This window comes from Hirsutella rhossiliensis (assembly GCF_020360975.1).
Source record: "Hirsutella rhossiliensis strain HR02 chromosome Unknown scaffold00012, whole genome shotgun sequence".
In the NCBI taxonomy this organism is placed as follows: Eukaryota; Fungi; Ascomycota; class Sordariomycetes; order Hypocreales; family Ophiocordycipitaceae; genus Hirsutella; species Hirsutella rhossiliensis.
The window spans coordinates 764,276-787,929 of NW_025408678.1; the positions used below are offsets into that span (position 1 = coordinate 764,276).

General features: G+C 57.1%; 9 protein-coding genes across 9 annotated transcripts; 6 read left to right on the plus strand and 3 right to left on the minus strand.

The window, feature by feature from the left end:
• Nucleotides 1–1,245: 1,245 nt before the first annotated feature.
• HRG_09299 (LSM domain-containing protein) lies at nucleotides 1,246–1,563 on the minus strand (the record flags this gene model as incomplete). The annotated part of the gene is made up of 2 exons (XM_044867770.1): nucleotides 1,246–1,315; nucleotides 1,364–1,563. 2 exons carry the CDS (start codon nucleotides 1,561–1,563, stop codon nucleotides 1,246–1,248), a joined length of 270 nt encoding a protein of 89 aa, XP_044717030.1.
• Nucleotides 1,564–2,026: 463 nt separating this feature from the next.
• On the plus strand, nucleotides 2,027–2,674 carry HRG_09300 (HD domain-containing protein; the record flags this gene model as incomplete). The annotated part of the gene is made up of 1 exon (XM_044867771.1): nucleotides 2,027–2,674. The coding sequence occupies one exon, from the start codon at nucleotides 2,027–2,029 to the stop codon at nucleotides 2,672–2,674; it is 648 nt and encodes a 215-aa protein (XP_044717031.1).
• A 602-nt stretch (nucleotides 2,675–3,276) lies between these two features.
• HRG_09301 (uncharacterized protein) lies at nucleotides 3,277–3,630 on the plus strand (the record flags this gene model as incomplete). The annotated part of the gene is made up of 1 exon (XM_044867772.1): nucleotides 3,277–3,630. The coding sequence occupies one exon, from the start codon at nucleotides 3,277–3,279 to the stop codon at nucleotides 3,628–3,630; it is 354 nt and encodes a 117-aa protein (XP_044717032.1).
• A 371-nt stretch (nucleotides 3,631–4,001) lies between these two features.
• Nucleotides 4,002–5,069, minus strand: HRG_09302 (uncharacterized protein; the record flags this gene model as incomplete). The annotated part of the gene is made up of 2 exons (XM_044867773.1): nucleotides 4,002–4,649; nucleotides 4,803–5,069. 2 exons carry the CDS (start codon nucleotides 5,067–5,069, stop codon nucleotides 4,002–4,004), a joined length of 915 nt encoding a protein of 304 aa, XP_044717033.1.
• A 3,417-nt stretch (nucleotides 5,070–8,486) lies between these two features.
• On the plus strand, nucleotides 8,487–11,510 carry HRG_09303 (uncharacterized protein; the record flags this gene model as incomplete). Its single annotated transcript, XM_044867774.1, has 1 exon — nucleotides 8,487–11,510. The coding sequence occupies one exon, from the start codon at nucleotides 8,487–8,489 to the stop codon at nucleotides 11,508–11,510; it is 3,024 nt and encodes a 1,007-aa protein (XP_044717034.1).
• An 838-nt stretch (nucleotides 11,511–12,348) lies between these two features.
• HRG_09304 (u1 zinc finger domain-containing protein) lies at nucleotides 12,349–13,376 on the minus strand (the record flags this gene model as incomplete). Its single annotated transcript, XM_044867775.1, has 5 exons — nucleotides 12,349–12,665; nucleotides 12,726–12,797; nucleotides 12,870–13,016; nucleotides 13,092–13,193; nucleotides 13,367–13,376. The coding sequence occupies 5 exons, from the start codon at nucleotides 13,374–13,376 to the stop codon at nucleotides 12,349–12,351; spliced, it is 648 nt and encodes a 215-aa protein (XP_044717035.1).
• A 481-nt stretch (nucleotides 13,377–13,857) lies between these two features.
• On the plus strand, nucleotides 13,858–14,659 carry HRG_09305 (uncharacterized protein; the record flags this gene model as incomplete). The annotated part of the gene is made up of 4 exons (XM_044867776.1): nucleotides 13,858–13,912; nucleotides 13,955–14,383; nucleotides 14,566–14,596; nucleotides 14,650–14,659. 4 exons carry the CDS (start codon nucleotides 13,858–13,860, stop codon nucleotides 14,657–14,659), a joined length of 525 nt encoding a protein of 174 aa, XP_044717036.1.
• A 1,664-nt stretch (nucleotides 14,660–16,323) lies between these two features.
• On the plus strand, nucleotides 16,324–17,420 carry HRG_09306 (cytochrome p450 domain-containing protein; the record flags this gene model as incomplete). The annotated part of the gene is made up of 4 exons (XM_044867777.1): nucleotides 16,324–16,536; nucleotides 16,603–16,855; nucleotides 16,901–17,227; nucleotides 17,284–17,420. 4 exons carry the CDS (start codon nucleotides 16,324–16,326, stop codon nucleotides 17,418–17,420), a joined length of 930 nt encoding a protein of 309 aa, XP_044717037.1.
• A 4,290-nt stretch (nucleotides 17,421–21,710) lies between these two features.
• HRG_09307 (transferase family domain-containing protein) lies at nucleotides 21,711–23,165 on the plus strand (the record flags this gene model as incomplete). Its single annotated transcript, XM_044867778.1, has 1 exon — nucleotides 21,711–23,165. The coding sequence occupies one exon, from the start codon at nucleotides 21,711–21,713 to the stop codon at nucleotides 23,163–23,165; it is 1,455 nt and encodes a 484-aa protein (XP_044717038.1).
• Between the last annotated feature and the right edge of the window lie 489 nt (nucleotides 23,166–23,654).

Consider the following 23,654-nt stretch of genomic DNA (forward strand, 5'->3'; position numbering starts at 1 on the left):
GAGAAGCCGGTGGGGGGGAGGAAGGGAACGCTTATAAGAGGAGGTTTGGCGATGGTGGCTACCGACCTATTCGACGAGTGGAAAGGCGGGCAGCGACATGCCCACCCGGGCATCCTAGCTGGAAGCTGCAATGCAAAACATGCAGTAGCCAGTTGTTTACTGCATCCAGTGTGTGTGAGTGTGTGCGTGTGTGCATCCATCCATGCCCATCTCTTCACTCGCTCACGCACTCACTGGCCCCCCCATACACACACAGGCAGCCGCTCGAGCAAAGAAAATGGCCCAATCGACGGCCCGCCCGCTTCGTCCAACGCCGGCCCAGCCAATGGGGGGCGCCGCGGCGCCGAAGCCATGGCGCGCGGAGAAAGGGCCCTCGGCGCTTACGGGCAGAGAGGGTTGCGCTGCAGTCCGGTCGCACCGGGCGTCTAGACGGGCCTCGTCATTGGCGAGCCGGGCTGCCGTGCTGGGGCGCGTGTCTTTGGGTGCGCACCCGCAGTCGAGGCTATGGTAGAGTAGGCAAGGCGTCGTTGCATCCAGCCTCTTCCTTGGCATTGCCATTGCAGGATACGCGCCTGGTGCTGGCAGAGGACATGGGAATCGTCCTTGGTGCGTCGTGCATCATGATGGGGTCGGGATAATGCATCGTCGCCGACTCTCAGTCTCTTCGGCGCAGCTAGTGCTCATCTTTCTGCACGACGGCGTGGTCCGCTTCGGCCTTGGTCTTGGCTTTTGACAGAAGCCGGCTATCCGTCTTGCCGTGGCACAATCCCGACTCTTCAATTCCTTGCCGCCAGCTCCATGCCAGGCTGCAGACTGACAGCGACAGCAGATGCCTTGATATTTCCCATTGCTAGTATTCATCTGAGGAAAAAAGAAAAAAAAGGGCAGCAGCAGCAACAACACAGCCCCAAATGTTGTGGCGGCGCCGGTCTTCCTTGTGCGAGATATGGACAAAAAGCCTCAGTCGGGCCGTGTTCCGGCCCGTGTCGGCACGCAAGCCACCAGCTCATGCCCACGGAGCATGACCGCCGTGGTTGCTTTCGCAAGCGCATGTGACGCTATCGTGTGCGTCGAGCTGGGACGAGCTCGAGACGAGAGAATGAATGCGCCATCAAAGTTGCCCCTCGCTGTATCCCGGGTATCGAAGTCGTCGCCCATGCATCCCCTCGACCGTGCGTGCCATGGCTTCGCCGCGGCCTGTTTCCCAACCCTTGATCCCCCGTCCGCCGTGCAAGCCGCGCCGACTCAGTCCTCCATTCTGGTGTCTCCGTTTTCATTTGCGTTGACGCCGCGGATCCATAGCACGTTGTTGCACCTGGCCAAGTTAGCCACGGGCTGCCGAGAGACGGGGGGATGAGCTCACCTGATGAGGACCTGGCCCAGGTCGCCCGTCTCCTTGCGGTCGATAAACTCCTTTGTGCCTGCGAGCTGGAGGTTCATGTAGCTGTCGATGGCCTTGAGCACGCCCTGGTACTCCGTCTCGCCCCACTTGAGGCGCACCGAGACCGTCTTGTCGACGAGGTCCTGCAGCATCGGCCGTGGGTTGACGGGGACGAAGCTCATCGTGGGCGCGGGGTGTTTTTGATGTTTTGTCGCGGACGGCTGCGATGAGGGATGGCTCTCTATTCGTGTGGCTGGTTGACGGAGCGCGAGAAGGCGAGTTTGGGGAGATCGTGGAGGACGAGGGAGACGAGGCTGAGGGAATCGTGACGATGGGAAAAAACCCATGACAGCTCTTGTTGATCTGATGGCTGACTCATCACCGTCAGTGGAGCATCCCAGGTACAGTACGGAGTACAACAGAGGCCTCTCTAGGGCTTCTGTGCAGCCTGTAGGGCCTCTGTGGAGCCTCTGTCTTCGTAGATGCTGCGAGAAAGTTACAGCGCCGTAGAGCCTCGGCCTGTCGCTGTCACTGCAGTGGGTCGTGTCCTTTCTCCGAGGCTTCCTCCCTTGTCTGCAATTCTCTCTCTTCATTCATTCGTTAGTAACGAGGGGGGGTTGCCTCGTCTCCCACCGCCGCCTCGTCATGACCATGGCCACAGTCAACGACGGCCTCATCGCCAGAGTGACCGACTACGTCCGGGACTACATGTCCCACTACGACGGCTCCCACGACTTCCACCACATCGAGCGCGTCCTGCGCCTGGCCCTGCACATCCAGGCCCGCACGCCGTCGACCTCGCGGCCCCTCGTCGCCCTGTGCGCCCTGCTGCACGACGTGGGCGACTCCAAGTACCTGCGCCCCGGCGAGGACGGGTCCCGCCTCGTCGCCGACGTGCTGCGGTCCCTCGGCGCCGACGCCCGCCTCGCTGACACGGTCCAGGCCATCTGCCTGGGCGTCAGCTACTCGACCGAAGTGCGCGACCCGGCGGCGGCGGCGGCGCGGCTGGCGGCGCACCCGGAGCTGGCCGTGGTGCAGGACGCGGACCGGCTCGACGCCATTGGCGCCGTCGGCATCGCCCGCACCTTTGCCTTTGGCGGCGCAAAAGGCCGCGCCTTGGGCCAGACTATGGACCACTTTGACGACAAGCTGGTGCGCCTCGAGGCCATGATGAAGACGGAAACGGGGCGCGCGCTGGCGAGGCAGAGGACGGAGCGCCTCAAGCTGATGCAGGCCTGGTGGCGGGAGGAGACGGAGGGCCACGGCCTGGACGACGCGGGCGTGGTGCCGTGACCGACGACATAAGAAGACGGGACAGGGAGAAGAGGAAGAGGAAGACGAAAGACGAAGCAAAAGAAGACCAAGACGAAGAAGAAGACTCCCCAGCTGTTCAACAAGCGTGTGCCGTCAAAAACCCCCCGCAAAAGAGGAGCCGTCAGGGGGTCTCTCACCCACCCATCAAGGTCCATCCATTTCCGTCTTTGGCATCTCTCACATTCGTAGCCATCGTCACCATACTTATACATGCCAGAGAATAACAAATAAAAGGGAAATGCTCGTCATTCACCCTGACCGGTCAGGTCGACGCTCCCGTCACTGCGCCTACTTTCCGGCAATTCTGGTCAGAAGGGCCCCGATGACGACGGAATCCGTGCCACGACACCCGTCTCTACTTTCATCGCCTCTTGACAATTGACCATAACTCTCAAACTGCTCGTTATTCAAAATCTTCGGCGCACCGAGACACTCCTCTCAGCATGGATAGCCTGCCGCCTTAGCTCCTCCACCAAATCCTCCTCCACCTCCCTCCCTCGTGTCGCAAGAGCGCCCGTCTCGCCTCTCGACGCTTCAGTGCCGTCACAGCCAACAACTAATTCTCGCTGCTCCGGTCATTTATGGACCCGGAAGTCGCCCTTGCTACCCTTGAGTCCACCGTGGCCGACCTCTCGACGCGCTCGCGCTCCATCTGGTCGCCCCGCTGCTCGGTCCCGGATCAGCTGCCTCTTGCCCAGAGCTTCCTGCTGGCCACACGCGTCGCCTTCGCGGGACATTCGTGGTCGTCGCCGCCGCCGTCCTTGACCCGTGGTCTGGAGCCGGACGAGGAGAGCAGCGACGATGACGATGGCGGCGCCATCCTTGCTGCGCAGAGCCTGGGCAGCCAACTGGGCCGCCGCGATGTGACGGAGGAGGCGCCCAGGCGCGCCATGTTTCCGCTACGCCATCTACCTGAGCTATGTCTACGGTGGTGAGGGAGAAGCACCGCAGCTGTGGGTATTGCAGGCCGACCGATGGGGGGCGGCAAGGCATGACTGCGTCGTCTTGACCGTTCCGACTCAAGACACTGAGCCTTCAAGAAACAATTTTTCATATCATTTCAAGCGGTATTCAAAACTCATACAAACATGGGGCAATATAGCCAAAGGGGGCGGGTTAATGAATGACATGACAGCATCCTCTGAAGAAGCAACAAGAAAGGGAATGTATGTACAAACTGTTCGCATTCCATATACCCTTCTCACCCAAAACCAAGACATTGTTCGAATTGATGAGAAACCAGCAGCCAGGAATTCCGCCTACACCAAGGTGTCAAGGCAAGCAAGCAAGCAGGCCCGCGACACACTCAGACGACATAGGCGACGGCAGCGACAGCGGCGGCAGCAGCAGCAGCCAAGACACCGGCTGCGCTGTTCGCAGACGCACCAGCTGTCGCGGCCGGTGGCGTCTGGCTGCCGGACGAGGAGGTGCCACTGGGCCGGTTGGACGGGGAGCCCCGGCCACCGGAGGGGGAGGAGGGGGATGGCGCAGACGGAGACGAAGAGGGTGAGGCGGTGTTTACGGTGCTGCCGCTCGTGGGAGCAATGGGCGTTGCGGTGCCGATGTCGGTGCCTTCGGGGGTGCTCGCGATGCCCGTGTCGGTGGGACGCCCCGTTCCTTCAGGAATGGTCATGATGCCGCTTACGCTGGGCCGGCCGGTGCCTTCGGGGGTGCTCGCGATGCCACTTTCGCTAGGGCGTCCGGTGCCCTCGGGAATGGTCATAATTCCCGTCACGCTGGGCCTTCCCGTGCCTTCGGGGATGGTCATGAATCCCGTCTCGCCGGGCCGTCCGGTTCCCTCAGGGATGGTCATGAAGCCTGTCTCGCCGGGCTGGCCCGAGCCCTCGGGGATGCTCATGATGTTGCTCCGCGGGGTGTTGTGGCTCGATGGCGTGTCGCTGGGCGTGCACTGGTCGGCGGGGAGGGTAAAGGAGGGCTTGGCGTAGACGACGCACTGGCAGAGGCCGGTCAGCTTCTCCTCTCTCTCCTCCCCTTTTCCCTTATTTGAACATGTGCACACGAACGCACACGCACACATACACACACATTCACTCTCTGCCTCTTCAAGATAAAAAGGGACAGAAAACGGAGGAAAAAAAACACTCACGTTCTTCTGGCACGCCGCATCGCCCGCCTTCGGAGCGCTCTCGTAGCACACGGCCGTACCGCCGAGGGGCGGATAGCCGGCCACGTTTGCGGAGCAGCGGCCGGGCACACCGACGCCCGAGCTGTCGCAGCGCAGGATGATGTCGCCCGCGACGCAGAAGCTGGCGTTGGGCCGCGCGCACTTGACCTCGGTCGCGCTCGAGACGCCCGACGCGCGCACCGGGGCCACGGCGGCGGTGGCGGCGGCGAGGACTGTTGAAGCCTTCATTTCCCCCGTTTCTTGTCCCTGACTTTTTCTTTAAATGGCTCGGTCTTTTCGGTTTGTCGTTGAACGTGTCTTGGCTTGTAGGATGGGGGAGTCAAGCGGTGAACTGTTCATGTGGCAGCTTGGTGTCGACCATATATGTCCCTTTTGAGCAAAGCAACACTCTTGGCCGACTGTCGTATATCTTTCCTCGCCTTCAGAGAACCGAGACAGAGAAAGACCGAGAAGGAATGTGACGAAAGAGCCGGGGCGCGTACGGAGGAGCTATATATGGACCGACTGACGGGATGGACATGTGCGGCTTTCTTGTCTTCCTCCTCCTCCTTCCTCTTCCAAACCTCGTGCGACTGGAGCCAGCCAGGAAGAAAAGCCCGGCCCGAGAGCCAAAAGCCAAGGTTGCATCTCCCCCATGGCAACTCCGAGTAACCCCCCAAGTCTGTCTGGGCTTGGACTGACCAATGACAGACAGGGCGCTGCGCTGGGAGGCTTCGAGGGGAAACGGACTGGTCCCTGCCAAGGGTCACGCACCCCTCCAGATAGAGTGGTCACCAGCCCAGCAGGCCTTGTGGGCTTGTGGTGAAGTTCATAATGGGGTGGTCCGTATTCTTGCGTAGTGTTGATACCTCGTGTATGTGCCCAGCATGTACGGGTGACGGAGGGGCTTGGTCACGACCAGCCACTTGTTTTACTGCCAGGCATCCATCCCCTTGAAAAGAAAAACAGCGGTATCAAGCCAAGGGAAAAGGTAGCCGAGGCAGGTGAAACACGGTGCAACGGCGTCATGGCCCAAATAGTCAGGTCGGCGGCCTATTGACCCTTTGTCCCCGCCATTCTGCATCGAGGAGGAGCTTAGCGAGATGTGCGTTGCCCCATTAGCGAAGAGGAAGATGGCGTGGCTTGGAGGGGGATCAGCGCCGCCGATCTGCACGCACTTGTTCATCACTCTTCAGCCAGTTTGGGTGAGAAATAAGAGTGATGTGGCCGAGAGTTGTTGGAATGGGCAAGGAAAAAAGGGACAAAACCCCAGCTGAAGTCATGGTTTTTGGCTCGGGAGGGCCAGGCTGACCCTGGATGACAGCAACACCAAAGGTTGCCCTCACTCGAGGCTCGACATTGCATCGCATAAGCCAAACCCTGTGTAACCAATCTGCCCGTCGAAAGGGTCTCGTATCCACGGTCATGTAGCCGAAGGGCTTGACTTCATCCATCATACGAAGGAGAAGCCGGGTTCGACACTGTGAATCGTGCCTTTTGCTTCCTGGTCGAGTCTGTCTTTTACGAGATCCTTACTGCGTAGCTAATGGGACCCGACAGTCACTGCCGTTGTCCCCTCGGTCCCGTCACAAAGGGTGTGCAGCCTCTCGTGGGTCCAAGAAACTGATTCCCAACTCGCAACTTTGCCTGGCGTCTCGCATCTTGATATCGCGGGCCGCTGTCCCGGTGAAACACGACCAAGGGACACGACCAAGGGACATGACCAAGGGACACGACCAAGGGACATGACCAAGGGACATGACCAAGGGACACGAAAGAGACGCGACCAAGGGACACGAAAGGGGCCTGTTCTGCGCTCACTCGGCTCCAGCTAAGCCACTTGGCCGGCAAGCCGTCCTCGCAAGCTTCAGATGCATCTTGGGCATTGCAAAGGACGATGAGCATCGCACTGCCGATCCGGCGCCTTGTCGATGCAGCACGGCAGCCAGCGTCGCACATGGCTTGGGCGCCTTCGCTCCGGCCCACGAATCGGCTCTTCTCCTCCGCGCCCTCGGGCAGCAGGATGGAAAACTGCGAGGGCTTGAAGGGGCCTTTGTCTCAAGGCTTGCCTCAGCCGCTTCCTTGACGACAGTCGGCAGCACATGTTTCGTCCCGGCGTCGTATAAGCTGATTCGGGAACGACTCGGCTTGGGCCCCTGAATGGCACGTGCAACAGCATGCCCCCCTCTGTGCGCGGAAATAGGATCGCTATATGACCTTTCTGGAGAGGTGATGAGGGTTTCCTTGCCCGTTTGTTCCGAGTGACGCCTAGAACAAAGGCGGCGGGCAGAACCGGCCGTTTCTCGAGCCAACCCGGCTGGACCTTGCGGTAACTAGCCCCAGGGGACCCCTTTTTGGACGAGGGCTTGTGCGGTGGGCTGGTTCAAGGCAGCCGAAAGCGTGCCCAGCAACGCCGAGCTGGACCTGACGAGCCTGGGCTTTCGTGACGAGTCATGGGCTGATGGAGCTGGAGCTGGAGCTGGAGCTTGCCATGGCGGGATCCATCCATTCTCAAGACGGGCGCAGAGTCGTGGGGCCGCAAGAAGCTTCGTGCAGATGGAGCAGGTCGAGCAGTGCGATGGATGGCAAACGCGGCTCGCCGAAGGATCTTGGACGAGGGAGGGAGGGTTGTGTCTGCCTCGTCGGCTTGAGAGTCGAGACGGTGAAAAACGAGGCGACGCCACAGTCCGGGTTAAGCCACACGAGCCTCAACTGCACTTGCTCACGACCAGATGAATTCGCCAGATGTTTGACGACTTGCTTCAAGGACAGCTAGACTCTAGACTCCCACTTGCTGCCCGCGCCGTCCCGCTCTGCCGTCGCGATACGGCGGAGCGTCGACATGACGGGCCAACCACGTGCTCCATCCGGGCATCGTCTTTTCAGCCTGCCGAGGAGGCGACTAGCAGCGGATGCTAACCCGGAACAGTAGGTGAAGCTAGACTTGCTTTTATCCCGGCCTGGAGCTCTGACAAGTGAGGAGAAGTGCGTGAGAAGTGCGTGAGAAGTGCGTGAGTATGGATCCAGGTGGCCCCCATGTCTTACCTGGTTCCCGTTGCCCTCTATGCCTCCATAGAGGCCCCCATCGTCGGCCCCTGCCTCTGCTTCCACAGCCGGCAGAAACGGTAATTACTGGCCACGCAAGGTATTGATTGGTGACTGCCTTGGTTTCAGCAGAAGATTGCGTCTCGATGAATCTGCTGGCCATACGGAATATAGCCCCAGGGTACCTCGCGCCTCTGCAGGGCCTAGGCGTCCGTACATGTACCAGTGAACACGTAATTCCCATCCTCCGCCAAGCCCAGGCATTCATCCGTCCCCGCCTGCGCCTGCAAGAGAAAATCTGCGACACAATCCAAAACGGCTCCCTCACCACCAGACGTGCCTTGCCCTCTTCCCTTTGCTTTCTCTGCCTCTCTACGCGTCGAGCCCCCGTCCTTGTCCATCATCGCTCGTCGACCGACGCCTCCTCCGACGCCAAAACGCCCGCAGCAAACTGACTTGCTTGCTCTCCCCATGTCTCAGACATCCATTTAATCCCATTATCCGTCCTGGCTTGGATGGAGCATAGACGCCCTGGCCACCATGCGCACGATCCCTTGCTTCTCCCAACAAGCCGCTTCTCTTTGAGCATGCCCGCCACTGGCCTCGTCTCAAGCGCTCACCATGCTGCCCTCTTCGCCTGAGCACGCCCTTGGCCAGCCCAACTTCGGCAAGCACAAGCCCTTGCCCCGGCCTCGCACCCGTCGCGACGATACTCGACCCAATCCCGCAGACCATGACTTGCGCTTCGCCGTCGACTCTGCCCACCCCGACGCCGCCCAGCCTTCGATTCCGCGCGTCCTCAAGCATGAATCTCGCACCATAAGCAACGCCCCGAACCTGCCTCCGACGCCTCCAAACCACTCTAGGAACTCTTCTGGCAGCCACCCTACCTTGCCATACATTGCCGACAGCAGCGGACACGCCGTCCCCCGAGACGTCAAGCGTCCCGTCGCCACTCCCCCGGATCAGCGGAGCCCCCCAACGCCAGACGTGACACCGCCCGGCCCAGCTCTCCGTCCCCACGCCTTGCGCCCTTCTGTCTTGGACCGCACCCTATCCAACACCGCAGCAATGGGCTCGCCAATCGAATCTTTCGAGACCGCCAGAGAGGAGCCCTCGTCATCCGACGACGAAGCCGGCAGCTTTACCATGGGACAGCCTTTGAGCTCCTTCTCGAAATTGTACCGTGTTGCCGACTCTCAATGCAGTCCACTCATCTCGCCCCCAGATCTACATGTCGCTCTAGAGCGCATTCAATCTCGGCAGGCCGACACATCGGACTTTAAGACTCGACGAAGCCTCGCGAAATCTGACCGAGCCTGGTGTGCGCCCCCTGACATTGAACGGGAGTGGGCGAACAACATGGGGAGGGCTTTGGCCAGGCCAAAGAAGCATGTCGGGTTTGAGCACCTCGATATTCTCGACAAGAACACTCTTAACGAAATACTTGACCACGGTGCGCCTCTGACAAATACTGCCAAGCCTCTCCGCCAAACGTCACTCCACGAGGCACCCTTGCTGAGCTCGTCCCCCAAACGTACGCCGGATCAAAGGCATGCATCTTCAGCCCCTTCCAACTCGGATACTTCGATCCGCACCGATGCCAAGCGCTTGTCAGGGCAGTCCATCAAGTCCAACCCGTCAACTGTCGTCGAGGCTATTTTGGTGGACCTCCCACCACAAAGGCAGAGAACCCTGAGACACGTACAGAAGCGAGGCACTTTACGAGACACTAGCGGTCGTTTCTCGCCCATTCAGGGGGGCTCAAGCCTCCACCTCCCCAAATTGATGCTCGCCGAATACGGAGGCGAAATGGACCGCCTGACTGATGGTTATGCTCGCAACACATCCCACTCGATAGCGAGCGGGCGTGCACGTCGCGAGGTCTGGGAACATGGCGCAATCCCAGTCGTCGTCGTCCCCGAGCGGCGGTCTTCGAGCCGGGACAGGTCGACAAAGGAACGTGCGCTCCGTTCGACCGCCGGCCGACGATCAAAAAGAGCCACGAGCCCTGACCCTGGTTCCCAACACAGGCCCGCTCGTCACGTCGCCTCCCCTGTGCTGGAGCAGCGAGGTCGGCGACGGCCTGAATCGGAACCAGACCATTCGGAGCACAAGACGGTTGGCTCGTCTCCCTCCACCCCTGCCCCGTTTGCGTCGCACTCTGCTCATGCGAGTGGCGACGCGTTGGGGGCTACGGAAGACCATCTCGGGGCTCCCGATTCCCCGCCGCAGCACCTTGGAGCTCCCGCACACGCACGAGCGCCAGCAGGCTCCCTTGAACCCCAGCCAAGTCCTTTACCAGAAGTTACCATCCGCTTCGAGCCAGATGAAGATCATGACCTGGCCAGTCTTGGCCGACATGAGGATGCCCTCTCATCCAAAAAGTTCTCGTCCAGAAATACCCCCTTTTCCATTGCTTCGTTTGAGACGAGCGGCACGGCGCTCGAGGTGTCCGAGGCCATGGCCGTTCAAATGGTTCTTCACCAGAACTCGTCGGTTCTCGTCGTCGATCATCTAGCAAAGCCTGCCGAGGTATCCGAGATGGCAAAGGAAGAGGCTACACCGCCTGCGCAGCCGACGATCAGAACGACAAGCCCGGGTGGGGGGCCAGTGACACCACCTCGGCGAGGTTCCTCGGATGAGGTCGACTCTCCGCTCCGCAATCCGCGACCGCCGCCGACGCCACCCGCACAGCCCCCGGCCATCAACTTTATCCCGGCCACTCCATCGGGCTCGACTCCGGCGCAGGAAAGGCTTGCCCGGCTGGGAAATTATTTTGAAGCAACGGTGGAGCCGCCCTCTCGCCGACCCTCCATCGTTAGACGGGCGCTCGGTCGGCGGCGTCATTCCGTTGACTATCCGCCGGCGGCCTCCAAGGCTCCCAGTTTTCTGATGAGGACCCTATCACTCTCCCGAAACGTGCGCCAGTTCCAGTCAACGGATGCCACTAAGTCGGCCAACACAGACGTGAATCCCACGTATCATCGGAAAGATGCCGTGCCAGCTGATGAAAACAAACTGCATCCCTTTTGGCGCCCGCAACCCCCCGAGGGGGAGAGAGTCGACGGCGGCGATTACGCCGGGCACGACTATGATGCCGGCGGAGCCAGACTGAACGGGAGCTCGTCCAACCGGGAGTGGGCTGTCCCGGCGCGTATGCCGAAGCGGAGCTTTAGCGCGCGGATGAAGCGGACATTTGCTATCTTTCCTATCCGCGACGATGAGTTTCTTCCTGCCGAGACCACTCACGGACCTGAACGACGCACCATTCGGCGCACCCCGAGCGGCAATCTCCGGGTGATGCGTCGCCGGGCCAGTGCCGACTCGTACCTGCGGCGCGAGAGCATGCGAGGCGCGACGTACGCTGCACCCGATGCAAACGAGCGACGAGGTTTCTGGGGTGGTCGTGGCCTGCGACAGAACCAAAGCCAGGAGAAGTTGCGACGATCTGCGGTGGGGCGACGGTGGGAAGGGATCCAGAAGTTGCCGCGCATGTTGAGCGAGAGGAGGCGAGAGAAGCGGACGCAGCAGCTCCGACAGATGATCAGCGGCCCCAAGGACGTCCGTGATGGCGTTCGGGAAGTCATCGAGCCCAGGGGCTCAAGAGCTCTGCGCCAACCCGACGGCTACGGGCTGATCTAGCGCACGACGGCCTTTGTTGCAGCGCCCCTCACAGGACGCCGGGCCCTTGGTTTTTTCCGTTTGGAGCGGGTTTCCTTTATATTTCAGGCCAACAGAAGACAAAAGCACCCTTTCCGGGTCGAGAAGGGGTAACGAAAAATCAAAACGATTTCATGGACGATGAAAATGAGCAACAAACACCGGTCGCGACAATGAGATTACGACTGCTACGACGAGACGGCTTGACGATTACGGCCCCCCTTGATGACAGGCTGAATGTGTTGAAATGAAAGCACGCGCGTGAGTTTTGGGGCAACTATGGGAAATGTACGTGTGCAATGCGTGGATGAAATGATTGCCTGCTCTGTTTTCTGCCTTCTGCCTTCTTTCTTCTTTCCTCCCACCGGGTGCTCGAGTCGTTTTCGACGCTGCGCGGGTGAACGGGGACGAGTGAGCGGGACTTGCCTCGACACGCCTCGAGCAGGCATCGGAGCGGGAGGCGGCACTGTATGTATGATACGATGGGCTTCTTGCCCGATGCATTGACAGAATCAAATTGCAGTTTGTGTGTGGTCACGTTTGGTTCCACACTCTGGGTTCCCTTTGAACTTGTGAGGGCATGTACGCGAATGAGTCTGCGTGCAGATGTTTTCATGATCTATTGTGCGAGCCGTGCCTGGCCAAGTGCCGCTAAACCTAACGACCTTGTCTGCTTCCCTCGCATCTTTTCCGATTCCTGACCATCCATACCGGTCGTGAGTCTCAGCCTAAACGCCGCCTTCGCCTTCGCCTTCCATGCAACACGAAGAAAAGAAAAGCCCAATGGGGCCAAATCGTAGGTACGACGACGGGGAGGCGCCTAACGTCGATCCTGGCCGGGCGCAGAAGGGCTGCCCTGCTGAAAGCCGCCGGGGGGACCGCCCATGCCGGGAGGAGGGAATCCCTGTCCGGGGGGCGGCATGTTGGGAAGGCCGGGGAAGTTGGGAGGCGGGGCTCCGGGGAGGCCAGGCGTACCGTTGGGGCCGGGGGGAGGAGGGAAGGGCGGGAATCCGCCGGGGGGAGGCGAGAAGGGAAGGCCGTTGGGGGGCACGGGAGGCATGCCATTCGGGCCCGGGGGGCCAAGAGGGAAAGGCGGCATGGGAGGCATGCCGCGACCGGCAGCAGCGCCGGGAATAGCTTGATCAAAGTGGGTGAGCCAAAGTGCTTCATCTCCCTGGGCAAGAGCAGGAGACATACGCGGAATGGCGGCGGGAAACTGGCCGGGGGGGCCGCCAGCTGGCATGCCGGGGAAGGGAGGCGGGGCGCCGCCTGAAGCGTGCTCAGTCAGCTCATGCTCTTGCTCCTCGTCGGCCTCGTCGCCAAAGGGAGGAGGCGAGCTACCTGGGAAGCCAGGGAAGGGGGGCGGGGCGTGGAAGCCATGGCCCGGCTGGTTCTGCGGGAGCATGGGATTGGCGTGAGCCTGGCCCTCGGCGGCGTAGGACGAGGTGATGGAGTCGATGACGGACTGGGCCTTCTCGTGGCCGATTTCTGCAGGCAAAACTCGTTAGAAGGGGTCCATCCCATTTTATTTTGAAAGCTCAAGGGGCAAGCGGGATGACTGACGCTGGTAGTAGTCAACGACGTTGCGGAGGTGGTTGCGGCCGCTGTTGTGCGCCTTGCGAACGCTCATGGAGTCGTGGGTGAGGTAGACATCGCAGTAGTCGCCTGCGCGGAGGAACACCAGCGGTTAGCAAAAGCCCGTCGGAGTGCGGGGGGTTCAAGGCTCGAGGGAGTTGCTCACAGAAGACTAGACAAGACGAAGAGCAGGTTAGCAAAAAGCTCCAGAAGCAGACAAGAAATCGTCGAAACCGGGGAGTGAAGAGAGGGAAGCAACGTACATTTAGGCATCTTGGCGATTCAGAGGCGAAGCCAAGGCGCCGCAGGTTGCAGAGGTTATACGTTGTGCGCGATGCGGGTGGTTTGGTTGGTGTGGTGAGGTTGGATGCTTGTGGTGGGTTTGGGATCGAGGAAACATGAGGCGCGGCGAGCTTTGGAGCCTCGTCGCGAACTCGGCGGTTTGGGTGGCAGCTGGCAATTGGCAGCTGGCAGAGGTGACAAGGCTGGCGGCGCACGTGACGGCGGGCGCGGGGTGCTGAACATATGGGCGCATGACTAAGCTGCTTCCAACGTTGACGACAGTTCTCTGTGTCAACTGCCGCCTCCTGGATCTACCATCGCCATTCTTCAAATCGCAGCATCGTTGCCTCGGTGCCTTGGTTCTGGAGCAACCTTGGCCTCGACGACAGGTCTGAGCTCGCTAGCTCGTTGAAGTTGAGCATTGGCTTGACCCTGTTCTTCATTCTGTCACGATACCTACGAAAGTCGCATCATGGAAAGCCCCATTCAGCAAATCGATCCCGATGGAGATACACTGTTAATTCTTCGTAACGTGCAAGCTGGTGATAACTTCGCGACATGCCCTGCAGCGGACCTGTGGCCCGACCATTTGCAACAGCATCGCTTGCTGAGCTCCCCTGTCGACGAACTGACCATGGTCTATCCCTCCAGCAAGTCAACAAACATTAAGTCGAGGCGGCCCAACACCCGATCTGCCAAACCCAAACAAGCCCGGTCCAAAACACCTGGAGGCTTACTAAAATCCCCCAAGATGCGGATGAGACTCTCATCCAAGCATCTCATGATGGCGTCTGCGTACTTCAAAAAAATGATGACCAACGGATGGATAGAGACAAACGCAACGTCCGAGTACGCTTACGTTGTGGCTGCCACGGACTGGGACCCGGAAGCCTTGCTGATCTTGATGCGAATCATCCATGGCCAGACAAAGGAGGTGCCTCGAACCATCAGTCTCGAGCTTCTGGCCAAGATTGCTGTTCTCGTCGACTACTACGACTGTCACGAGGCAGTGGCACTATTCTCAGAAACTTGGATTGGAAATCTGACTAAAGACCTCCCGCCTCACTACTGCAGGAACCTGTTGCTTAGACTTTTTGTATCGTGGGCTTTTGGCGAACGAGACGTTTTCCGCAAGCTTACAGAAACAGTCTTGCTCGAGAGTCGTGGTCCCCTCCATCAGCTGAATCTGCCATTGCCTGGGGCTATTGTCGGTCAGCAATAACTGTACCAAGTACGTTGAGTATAATGACTGATTCACTATCAGATGGACTTGATCAGAAAAGACAAGATATCATCGCCGATATCGTCGCAGACCTCCACCACTTAATATCACGGTTCTTCGAAGGCCAAATCGGTTGTTCGTTCGAGTGCTCTTCGATCCTTTTGGGTGCTCTCATGAAAGGCATGCACGCCGGTCACCTTGTTGACCCACGACCAGAACCTCCATTCCACGGCTACAGTGTCTTCGCAGTGCGTCAGGTCATTACAAGTTTTCGCAATCCCTGTTGGTATACGAACCCTACGTTTTCATGCAAAGCCCATACTTGCAGCATCGCTTCTCAAGTCGGAGCGACGCTTGCTAAGAGTGGCGAAAGGGTGAGCGGGCTGGATTTGGGGGCATACGTGAATGGTAAATGAAAGCCAGACTGGAGCCTTGTGTTTTCGCTGGCTTTGCAGCTTCTGGCTTGTTCACGATTATGCATCAGGGAGTGATTGGTGAATACTCTGCCTGGCTACTTCAAGAAGCACGGTAGCCACATGGGGGTTTGGTAGGTTTAGTAGCTGAACAGTCAAGGGCCGATGTGCACAAGGGCAGGAACAGCACGCGCCTTGCCCACGCTGGCGCAACAGAGGAATGTAGGCCACTGCAACGAATCACGGTAAGCTACGAAGTCATCTTGACCACTTTGCTTATGCGGTGGAGGCGACCAAGGACAGGCCCAAACCGTCGAGGTCGGAGTTACACCGGCCCAGCTGATGCAACGCCAATCTGCAAGCCGGGGTAAAGGATGCCGATGGAGCGGGTCTTGAACGACCTATACAGACTCTACAGCCTTGTTGGAGAATATGGCAGTGGAGGATAACGGTGACGAATACTCCTTATAGAGGTTGCAATATGCTGGGCACCCATCTCGTCGCCTCTGCCATGTAGACAATGCAAGACTTGACTAAACAACAAAAGAGAAAGAAGCGAGCATCCGCACATTCCTGACCCGTATTCTTGTCCGCTTTACACAGACCCCGACGACAATTAGCACACCGGCTATAGACGTGACCCCTCAAGCCTGCCGTACACGTGAGGCCTTCACCGACGATATCAGCGGCGATGACGTGAGCTTTTTTGAACCCTACAACGAACAATCTTACACCAACTCCCCCTGTAATACCGACTTGCCGTTTCAATATGCTATTCATTTTAATAGGGGCAGCCGGCTTGTTATACGGGCTGTATTCATACTTGCTATACCCTGCCTTCTTTTCTCCGCTGTCACGCATCCCGACCCCGCATTGGTCCTGCGCCTTCTCAAGCCTTTGGATTCTTCGCGCAAGAAAGCAGGGCATTGAGAACAGGAGCCTCCGCGATGCCCATTTACGGCACGGCCCGGTTGTAGTAGTCGCTCCCAATACCCTCAGTGTTGATGGAGTCGATGCGGTCCGGGCGGTCTATCAAGGCGGATTTGAGAAGTGGCCGTGGTACTCCGTCTTCGACAACTATGGCATACCGTGTATTTTCTCGACGCTTGGTTCAAGAGAGCACTCGCGCAGGAAGAGGATGATGTCCAATGTTTACTCGAAATCGTATATCCAGTCCTCACCAGCAGCACGAGCCCAGAGCCGCGCCATACTCTGTGGTCGGCTGCTCCCGCTCCTCCGGCGGGAAGCCTCCACGTCAGGCGCCAGGGGAACCGAGGTTCAGTCTATTTTCATGGCCACGACCATGGATCTCATCTCGGCGTACACGTTCGGAATCAGAAACAGCACAAACTTCCTGCAGGATAAGCCGTATCGCGATCACTGGCTGCACTTGTACCTCTGCAGACACCGTCACCATTTCTGGCCGCAGGAGCTTCCCAGCCTGGCGTCTCTTTGCTCCAAGCTCGGATTCCGCCTTTACCCCGTATCTGTGGATAGGGCAAATGAGGAGCTGAGAGTGTGGAACAAGAGAATGTGTGACACGGCGCGCGACTCGCTTCTGGAAGGAGCTTCAGAACTGCAGCCAGCGGAGGATGAGGCAGTTGTCTACAAGGCTATTCATGCAGGTATCGATAGGGAGGAGAACCTGGAAGGCGATTCTTCGGTTCTCTACTCCACGACGGTTAGACAGCGAGATTTGTCCATCGCTAGCGAAATCTTGGATCAAGTCTTGGCCGGCCACGAGACCGCGGGGATTGTTCTGACCTATCTGGCCTGGTGCCTGTCTCAGCGTCAGGGGCTTCAGGACCAATTGCGAGAGGAGCTGCTCACGTTGAGTCCACCGATGAAGACCGCCGTTGCGGGCAATGGTACCCTCCCAGACAGCAAAGAGCTGGACGGTCTTCCGCTACTTCACGCCGTCGTCATGGAGACTCTTAGGCTTCACGCTCCAATTCCTGGACCTCAGCCTCGCATGACACCATATCCTTGCTGCAAAATTGGTGGATACATAATTCCCGGGGGCGTGCGCATCGCGGCCCTTGCCCATACTCTGCATCTCGACGACAAAGTTTATCCAGATCCAGAGCATTGGGATCATAAACGATGGCTTGATCAAACAGAACAACGTCGAAGAGATATGAACCGACAGTTCTGGGCCTTTGGAAGTGGCGGCAGAATGTGCATTGGGTCGAATTTTGCGACCAACGGTATGCCAGCTGCAAACTTTCGAACAACGGCAAAACGCTAACCAAAGGTTCAACAGAAATGAAGCATATAGTTGCTATGATATATTCCAACTTTAAAACCTCTGTTGTAAACGACGATGGTATGGAGCAGATTGATGGCTATTCTGCGAGGCCAGCAGGAGAACAACTGTTCTTAAAATTCACAGCTCTCTAGGCTCGGCATTCGACTTCCCACTATTTATTATATATTTCGGAAAGCCGAATATAAATCGAGATGGTAGATATGACATCGCAACGACCGTCGGGACAGGAGAGACGCAAATGTCAACTTCGAGAACTTGCAAAGTCGTTGTAAGATGTCTATGATCGGCGTCTTTTTAGGAATTGATAGCTCGAAGGTGACTTCAATCAGAGCGTAAGCTTTCGCCTTTCTATATAAGGCTAAGATCTAGGAATTACATGCCTTAATGTATATCGAGCGTTGGCTAAAGGGAGGTGGAACGATATCCCTCAGGGGGGGTACCTCAGTCTTTAATTGCTAGCCTTAAATTATCACCAGTTTACTTGTATACTACTCAAGTACATGATGGTCAATATCAAGGACTTTGTAACGGGGCTTAAGCCAAGTGCCTCTGTTTATGCGGCGGTAAGTCAACTAACTATTGCTGACAGATAGCAAAGAGCATGGACACATTAAAACTCTGAAGATCTTCATGTCGCTACCTTTGGAGAAACGAGTTTAGATCTCCCCACTTCAATAAAGCCAAATAGAGCCGACGGCCAGGAACAGAAGAACGGTTTCTTCAGAGCCAGCCGTTTGTTGAGTGTAAGTCAGAATGCCGTAAAAGACTATGAGTACATGCGGGGCCGGGATTTGGCAAGACAGTCCTGACCACGACAATCCTCAACCACCTAGATGCCATAAGCACAGCTTCCCGCGTGGTCATCGCCTTCTATTTTGGCTTCCGTGACAAGGCTACGGAAGAAATGGGTGAATTGCTACGTTCAATCACATCTCAGCTTTACACCGAGTCCCAGAATTGTAAGACAGGAGCACGAAATCAACACAAGATATGGCTCGGGCCAAAGCTCTAGAGATATCCAAGGAATACTCCCTATCACCGACCCCTGGGCCGCCTTTTGAACATGGTTTCTCGCAAGATCAGTCACAGGCCTGCTTAACAAATGTTTGCTTAACGTATATTCGCTAGCTGCCATGGACCGGTATTGATCGCTGCAGAGGGGACCTTTCTCTGGCACTCTAGCAAGCCCTGGATCATATTCGTGACAGCATCTTGTGAGACATCGACAATGACGCCGGATATAAAACGCTGAGATGGTCGGTTGCGCATGCTATTTGCGTATGAGCGAAATGCCGATGTGACAGTGATATCGCAGCCAAGGGGCCAAGCTTTTCCACCTCTGCAATTCATCAGTCTAATGGGGTTAGACTCGATTGCCAGGACACTACTTAACAGAGGCGCAGGTATCGGTAAGAAATTTGGCGACATGGACTCGAAGCCTTGAACAGACCTCTAAATGGCCTTTGCCCGGCAGATGGGTTGGAGGGCACTGTCATCGGGACCGCCCATGGGCCATGAGGGACTGGTGCGAATGCTGCCAGAGAGAGGTGTTGACGTCAACGCACAATATATGATTATGATCAGCCTTTCAAGCGGCATCCCTTGCAGGCAACGGGAGAACAGTGCAGACACTGCTCGACCACGGCGCCGATGTTAACGCACAAGGCGGAAGATACAGAACAGCTCTATGTGCGCCTACGGTTCCATATCTCGGCTGGATAGATGAGAAAACAGTGCGGACGCTGGTGGGTGGCGGCGCGGACGTTAATGGATGTGGTCCGCGCGGAACAGCACTCTAGCTAGCATCGGATTCTGGAAACTAGACGATAATGCGGATACCACTCGAAAGGGGACCTATCATGTAGGGAGCCGTCTAGGCCCTCTCAGAGATAGGCTCCGATGCTAGGCGTTCACCTCGCAACATAATCCCAAACGGCACTCGGTTCTGATGGGGCAGCCATTAAATGGACACTACTCGAAATATCATGCCGAGCCCAACAACGGGCATAAATGGATGGCACTGGCTTTCGCGTCTAAACAAACCAAAGAGCTTCCAGGGAGTGATTCGTCAAGTCGTCAGCGCCGGTTCCTCCAAAGAGCACGGCAGCCGTATGGAATTCTGGGTAGTGAGAGCTCCGAAAGCCACAAGGCCGTTTTGCCCGGGCTTATAGAGTCGAGCGCGCTGCCCAGTCTGGCAGAACTTGACGACCCAGTCCCCTTGACATTCTACTCACCCTCCATTCTTTTTGGCATTCGATCATCGGAAACCGAGCCGTCATTGCCACACATCATTTCAACCTGTCTCTGCTACGCCAGTCTCGAGTAGAGCGAGGCAGGATCCGACATGGGTGGTGGATGACTTTGCAGAGAGGCCGTTGTCGAGAGTGCTCTGTTATTGTTGTCGCGAGGAGCTGGACACCTGCAAATGGCGATCAAAAGGCCTTGTTTGACGGCGAGAAGCAAGTGGTAAAGGTAACCAGTGATTGCCGAGGCCTCGAGCCATTGGACTCTCCACTTTCGGCGACCAGAAATCCGTCAACTCTCGCGGCCCTTGGATGTTTTGCCCTCAAGACTTATACATCGCAGCAAAAGGATTCAAACCAGACTGCAAGTTTGTCGCACCATATGTGACCAAGACCGGCTACTTAAACTCAAGCAAATCGACTCCACAGGTGGAGCTTCGCTAGGGGATTTATTAGTGTGCCGAGGTCAACATGAGATGATCTGCTGAGCGCTCTGCTCCTTGAAGCGGCAGCCCTGGCTTTTCAAGGCGAGAGGGCTCCGGCATTGCTGCATCAGTAGCCGTTATGGTTGCCAGATATAAATAAAATTTGTTCGTCACCCTAGCACATACGGTCATACCTGCAAGAAAGTACCCGCTCTCGTCTGCTCGCGGTTAGTTAAGCTTGTAAGGGGCAGATTAGTAGTTGGATCGGAGACGGCCAGCGAACACCGGCTACTGTATGTTTTTTTGCCCATCTTTCCTTTGCTATGACGGGTTCGAGCCTCCTAGCAGTAAATCATCAGGCTGTATGTAGGCTGATGAGTGTATAAAGAGCCTGAGAGCCATTCTTATGCCACTCAAATTTTCTAGTCCGTTATTTTGGTCGCTTAGAACTCCTTTCTCGCTACGTCCGTAAATGTATATAGAACCACCGAGGAGCTGATCGGGTCATGTATGTCGGCACCTCAGGTATCGATGTTCTGGGTCTGGATGAGGTGTTTCTGATCGCGCGCTGGGAGCAGACGTTGATCGTGAGGCCAGTCGAATACGGGCGATTGCGGTTGCGGTTGCCGGTGGGCTTGACCGTAACGGCCAGGGGCATGAAAAGACCGAGCCAATGATCACGACACTGCCCTTCATTCATAGCTTTCCGCGTACCAACATGTTTCTGTCTATGCATCCAATTCGTAAGACGACTAGAACTGGAGTCTTTGACTCGGTGCATACAAGAGGGGCCATCTATTAACCGTAGATGACGGAAACTCTTCTAAAGAACCGCCACCGTTCTATGGCGCTTATGAAATATCTCTGCTCGCCCAGACAAGACGGCAAATGGCTTGCCGTTGACAGGGGCATACGTGTTGAGGTCATCGGAAATCCAGCTATAAAACTTCCTGTCTCTGGAAATGCTCCCAAGCTTGGCTGCATTGCGTCGAGTCCGTCGATAAACCGATCTCTGGCGGCTAACGTACACATATGTATTTGCGGATCAACCATCATAGGCAAAATGACCGATTAATGACCTTGTCAGCCACTTTGATCTTGTACATGATCCTCGCAACCACAAAGATGAAGCTGAAAATTCCCCAGACTCCACAAGACTTCACAAGCAGTCATCGACACATGAATAGTATAATCTCGGCTATTAACTCCCGTAATGAACCTGCAGGATGGGGTCAGCGCAGCGGCGAACCAGCCACCTGCGGTGCCTGCGTTTTGAACAGCTGCATCTGCTTCGTCTGTGCAGTGTATATGCAACGAGCATCCTGACGGAACCAAGACGTTTTGGACAGAGGCGGCCCCTGATGATTTTGGAACCCGGCAGCTCTCGGGAGCAATAAGCGGCTTCCTGTTGATATGGGTGTCACCCTCGACAGGGATTGAATAGTCAGTCACCACAATACCACATGCAGTCCCTTGCGCGGGCGTCGTCCCGCAGCCCCAGTACCTGTGCTTCCTGCTCCATTGCAACATCTAAAGTGCACGCCAGACGCCTACTGTTATATATTACGCGTTCAAGACGCCATGTCTCCGTTTTGAGTGAAACCCTAAGCGGCTGCGCCGTACAAGTGCTGACGGCCGGGCGTAATACCGGCTGTTCCACGTCGTTTGAAGCAGCGGGTCATATATGACCTTGCCGCCTGTCATAGGACAGCCCGATATGCAATAATTAGGGCTCTCCGGCTCCCTCGATGCCATGCCAACACCGCTGCCGCGCCATTCCCAAGACCAATCCAAGACCAATCCAGCCATGGCCGACAATTCGGATGTTGAGCGGCTGACTCCGCTAGATTTGCTTATGCCAAGGGCGTATATTCCCATGCTCATGGCATTCCGGACAACAGAATCCATCGCATCGGTCTCGCCACGACTTCAGCGAGGTCTGGACCGCCTTACAGAACAAGTTCCATGGTTGGCAGGTCGGGTACATCCAACCACCCGGGCCCGAGGGGATATGGAGGCGCCGACGCTCGAGATCCGAAGAGACATAAACGAGCCTGCACCCACCTTGGTCGACCGAGGCTCGATAGAAGCGTCGTATGAGGCGTTGGCTGCGAAAGGCATGCCGCCTGAGTCTTTCCCTGCCGATGTCTGGCCGGTGCCGATAATGATAGACGATGCTCTCTTTACGAGAGGAGCGCCTGTTTTTGCCGCAAGCATCTTTCGGTTCGCCGACAATCAAGGAATAGGACTCTGCGTCGCTATGCACCATAACGCGATGGATGGCACCGGATACGCGGAAGTCATCAGGCTATGGATTCGAAGTATGACGGGATCCGCATTGCCTTCCCCTGGTATATTTCGAAACAGGCTTGATCGGCTTTCGAACTCACTCTCTTCTCAGCTTTCTGCAGTCGTGGCCAAGCCCCTGGATAGTCTATTTGCATCACATCCAGAATACTCTAGAGCATCTCCAGCGCCGGCAACGGACCTTCCGCCATGCACATTCAGAATGTTCACGATTCCAACCACGCGGGTCAATGCCATAAAGCAGCAGCTGAGTAGCTATATGCCGCGTGCGCCCACGACAAACACTGTATTCTTTGCCGTCCTATGGTCCGCGGTTACTCGCGTCCGAATGCAACGCAATCCTGCTTTGGCCACCGAGACGAGTAAAATGGCCATACCCGTCAACGGTCGTCGACGCATCGGCGCCGAATTCTCAACCCCAGACAATCCGTATCTCGGAAACGTTGTCCTCTATGCTCTACCAGAGCTTTTGGGCCAAGGCTTAAGTACATCTTCTGCGCCAGAGGCGCTCGCCAAAATCTGTCACGCTATTGATCAAAGCCATTCGCCCAAAATCGACTTACACCACATTGCCGAGGTCTACAGCCTGGTGGACCGCAGTGAAGACTATAGGGCTATCGGTGTTAGCTGGGACTTGCTCAGTGGGCGCCATCTGGCCATTCTCAGTTGGGCCGATTTCGGTTTGCACGGCATGGACTTTGGAATGGGGCTCGGGTTGCCCGACTTTATTAGAGTACCCTGTGGAGGAGGCGCGGCGGATGGTCTTTGTCTCTTACTACCTAGGAGAGTACCTGTCGCGGCCGACGCGTCGGAGGAAGTGCTCGAACTTCTCATAGTGCTTCGCAGGGAAGACATGCATGCTCTGGAGCAAGACGGCATATGGCAAAGCTTTGCCAACTAGGATTCAAGAGGGACGTAATCACCTTTCGATAGGATCACAAAAGCTTTCACACCCGGTTTCCCTACCAACGCTCCCTGAAACTGCAAGGAGTATTGGCGGGAACAGTCAAGCCGACAAAAAACAACAAGCACAACCGAGTACGCAGCAGTACTCGACAGGGCATCCTTCAACCCGTCAAGCAACAAGGCCATCACCAAGCCGAATATAGTCACAAACACTGTCGTGGACACCAGCGCCGTGTAGAGGGTTCTGCGGAGGACCATCAGCCACATAGGCGCAATAAGGAAGACGCCAACCATGGCGGCCGCGCCCAAACCCTGCCGGAAACCCTTCATCCATGCCTGCCGAAAGTTTTCGTCTCTTGTGCCACCGGTGGGCTCTGGGCGCGGGTTTCCCGTCTCCCACTTCACTCTAGACTTTTGCCCAATGCAGCGGGTCTGGCCTCGTTCTCCTTGCCTCTCATGGCCACCTGGAGCATGCATCGATCCA